At 39.2% G+C, this 3,119-nt stretch overlaps 1 protein-coding gene across 1 annotated transcript; it reads left to right on the plus strand.

Moving 5' to 3' along the window:
* Positions 1-1,220: 1,220 nt before the first annotated feature.
* LOC129220700 (ecto-NOX disulfide-thiol exchanger 2-like) lies at positions 1,221-2,909 on the plus strand. The gene has a single exon (XM_054855130.1). The coding sequence runs from the start codon at positions 1,221-1,223 to the stop codon at positions 2,907-2,909; it is 1,689 nt and encodes a 562-aa protein (XP_054711105.1).
* The last annotated feature ends 210 nt before the right edge of the window (positions 2,910-3,119 follow it).

A 3,119-nucleotide genomic window follows, 5' to 3' on the forward strand; every position in this document is an offset into this window, starting at 1 on the left:
CCGCCATAGGCGTCGGAACCGGGGGATCTTGAGCTCCCCCTGGAATATTTCAAACCGGCTCAGCTCCCCCGGAAAATTCTAGCACTGCAGCTTATTGCCGTATATTGATTTCCTCAAACCTGATTTCAAAAATGTAATCTGCTTTTTCTAGGAATTTCGGAATTTCCATCCAATAAGCAACAAAAGCAGGGGACAGTCGGAGTGGTCAGTGCACTTGAATTCACCTTCACCCTTTTTTTTTACTGTTAAAACATCTCTTGATTCCAGAAATGCGGAAAAGTGAGCTCAACTCCGCAGCCTGCGAAAATCAGTACCAGTACCAATATGGATTTGCTCCCCACCTTGAGCTCGTGTTTCGGTTTCGAGAGCGCTGAAAACTGCGTTTTCATATAGGAACTCTACTCGCGACCGAAATGACCAAGATCGGAGCTTGTAAACAAGAGTGGATTTCGTCCGGAGTCCCCGAAGAGAATTTATAAACACTCCTGATGGTCTGGAGTTTTTTAGAAACGCGCCCCCCAATCTTCCCATTTCGCTGCAGAGTCATTGAGCACCAGCGCCACCAACGAGATTACTGGCCATTCTATTCGAACACGACTTAAATGCGCAACGAGCCGATAGATGGCAGCGTGATACGTGAACGACAAGTTTACAGTAATGACGTCACACTTTATTATATCGCTTCTTTCTGTACTCAGACTCAGATAAGTAGAAAATGATGCAGTTAGTAGTTTTCAATTAAGATTTTTATTTTCATAAACGTAGTTTCGTTTTTGTCTTCCTGCCCACCAATAATTTCACCTGATTGTCGAATGATGGATGGTAGTTCAGATGCCAAACAAAATTCAGTCGCGGGGTGTTCTGAAATAAGCTCTTCTCGAGACGGTTCATCTAATGTTGCTAGCGGCCACAGCAATGAAGGACATAATGACCACAGACACTTGAAACGTGCTCGTAGTCCAGTTCGTGAATGGAATAGAAATCGGGCTAATCTCTCAAAATTTCGAGAGAATATTCGTGACGAAGTGAACAAAAAGTTTCTTTCCGATTTGCAACAACAGACTTCTTCAGAATCATCTCAGTCGCAGACACAACCCACTTCTCTTCAACAAAATGCTTCTGTCTATCCCTCCTACAGCTATAACCCAGCAGATCCTAGTTTTGTTGATAGCAATAGAAGAACAATATCAATGATGGCACCATACAATCTTTATGCAACAATGAACTCTCAGTGGGGTCTGAATCCAATGGATATGTCTGCAACCTGTTCATCTGCTTCCACCTTGCCTGTTGCATCAGGGATGGATCCAAGTGCAGGAATGAATCCCTATGCTTTCATGGGTATGGGAGCTGACAACATGTATGGAATGATGGGAAATTATAGCCAGTTTGGGCAAGAGTCTGGTGTGGTACTTCCACCAAAGGAAATTGTGATCCTTTCTAAAAGTGTTTTGTATCCACCAAAACTAGGTGCCCCACAACCCATTGTGCGAATAAAACCTCCTGGCTGTAAAACTATATTTGTGGGAGGATTACCCAACTTGGTGACAGTCGATATTCTCAAAGAAGCATTTGAAAGATTTGGCGAAATTACAACTATTCGTATGAGTGAAAAGAATTTTTGTCATATAAAATTTGCGGAAGAATCGTCTGTTGACAGGGCACTTCATTTTTCTGGGTATAGGATGAAAATTGACAACAAAAATGAATCTGAGTTCACTGGTCGACTTCATGTTGATTATGCATTAGCAACAGATGATAAAATGGAGTTTGAATTGCGTCAACGAGCTGCAGAAAGAGCAGCCTTGTCGACTGCTCGTATGCCAACACCTCCAGCTGTAATTCTCTATTCAGAGCAGGAAGCAATTAAATTAGCAGAAGAGTTACGTGGAGAAGGAACTTTTCTGAAGGCTGCATCCATTTTAATTATGTGGTTAGAGAAAGGAGAGTGTCATAAACGAAATGTAAATTTATTTTATTCTTTGATTCAGAGTACTAACACTCATATACGTAGGTTAATGAGTGAAAAGCTAAAGTATGAAGATGAATTGAATACTGCTAAACTAATGTTGAAAAAGAAAATGGAAGGCATTTTGTTGCAGTTTAATGATATTGGCAAGGTTTTTATTGCTGCCTCTGTACAAAAAGTTTGGGATCATTTTACCAGAGCTCAGCGGAGAAACATTGAATTGTGGAAGAAACAAACAGAAGAAATTAGAAATGCACATGTAGAAGAAGTGTTGAATGATCGTATTGAAGATGAAATGGATCTTAGTGATGATGACACTTCGTCAGAAAGCTCGCAACAAAATAATTCAGACAATCGGAAAGCTCGTTTGCAAGAAGAGTTGAGTAAAATGAAAGAAGAATGTGATTCGTTGAGATGCCAACTTGAAGCTTCGCAGAATGAAACTGTGATGCTGCGCTCTGATGCTGATCAAGAAACAGATTTTAAGGGTCGACAAATTGAAGGTTTGAAAAAGGCGTTGCAGGGATTCCAGAAGGAAATTTTATCTCTTAATTTTAAACACACCGAAGATGAAGCTGAAATAAAGGAATTGCGTGCATTACGTGATGCCAGAAAAGATGAGCTGAAAATTATTGAAAATGATTTTTCCCATGGGGACAACAATCAAAGAGATTCACTGAATCTAGTGACATCCAGTTCTACTTTGAGTATTACTGAAAATGAAGCTCAACTGATTGGTTTGATTTCAACATTTCTTAATGTTCATCCATTTGGTGCAAGCATTGATTATATATGTTCCTATTTATACCAAATTGATAATACTGTTCGAGCTAGGGATGTTGAGAGTATGATGAAAAGGTTTCCATCAGTTTTTAATGAGGCATCTACTGGTATTGGTGCGAGCTTGGAAAAAAAATGGACTTTTTGTGGATTTAACTGAAGAACATTTCATGTCTTGTTAAATATCTGCATTTTTGTTCTACATTTGATGCCAGCATTGTTTTTACATGTTCTTATTTGTACCAAATTTCAAACTAGGGATATTGGAAAATATTATGAAATGAGTTCTAGCAGTGTTTAATGAAAGAATTTTCAAGTAATTGGTGCAAGCTTGGAAAAAGATGGACTCATTATGCATTTAACTAAATAT

The sequence above is a fragment of the Uloborus diversus genome, chromosome 4 (assembly GCF_026930045.1).
Source record: "Uloborus diversus isolate 005 chromosome 4, Udiv.v.3.1, whole genome shotgun sequence".
NCBI classification, from domain to species: Eukaryota; Metazoa; Arthropoda; class Arachnida; order Araneae; family Uloboridae; genus Uloborus; species Uloborus diversus.

Bases quoted from the DNA above. Each gene is read 5' to 3' on its own strand.
- LOC129220700 (XM_054855130.1), top strand. From the start codon at position 1,221: ATGAACTCTCAGTGGGGTCTGAATCCAATGGATATGTCTGCAACCTGT.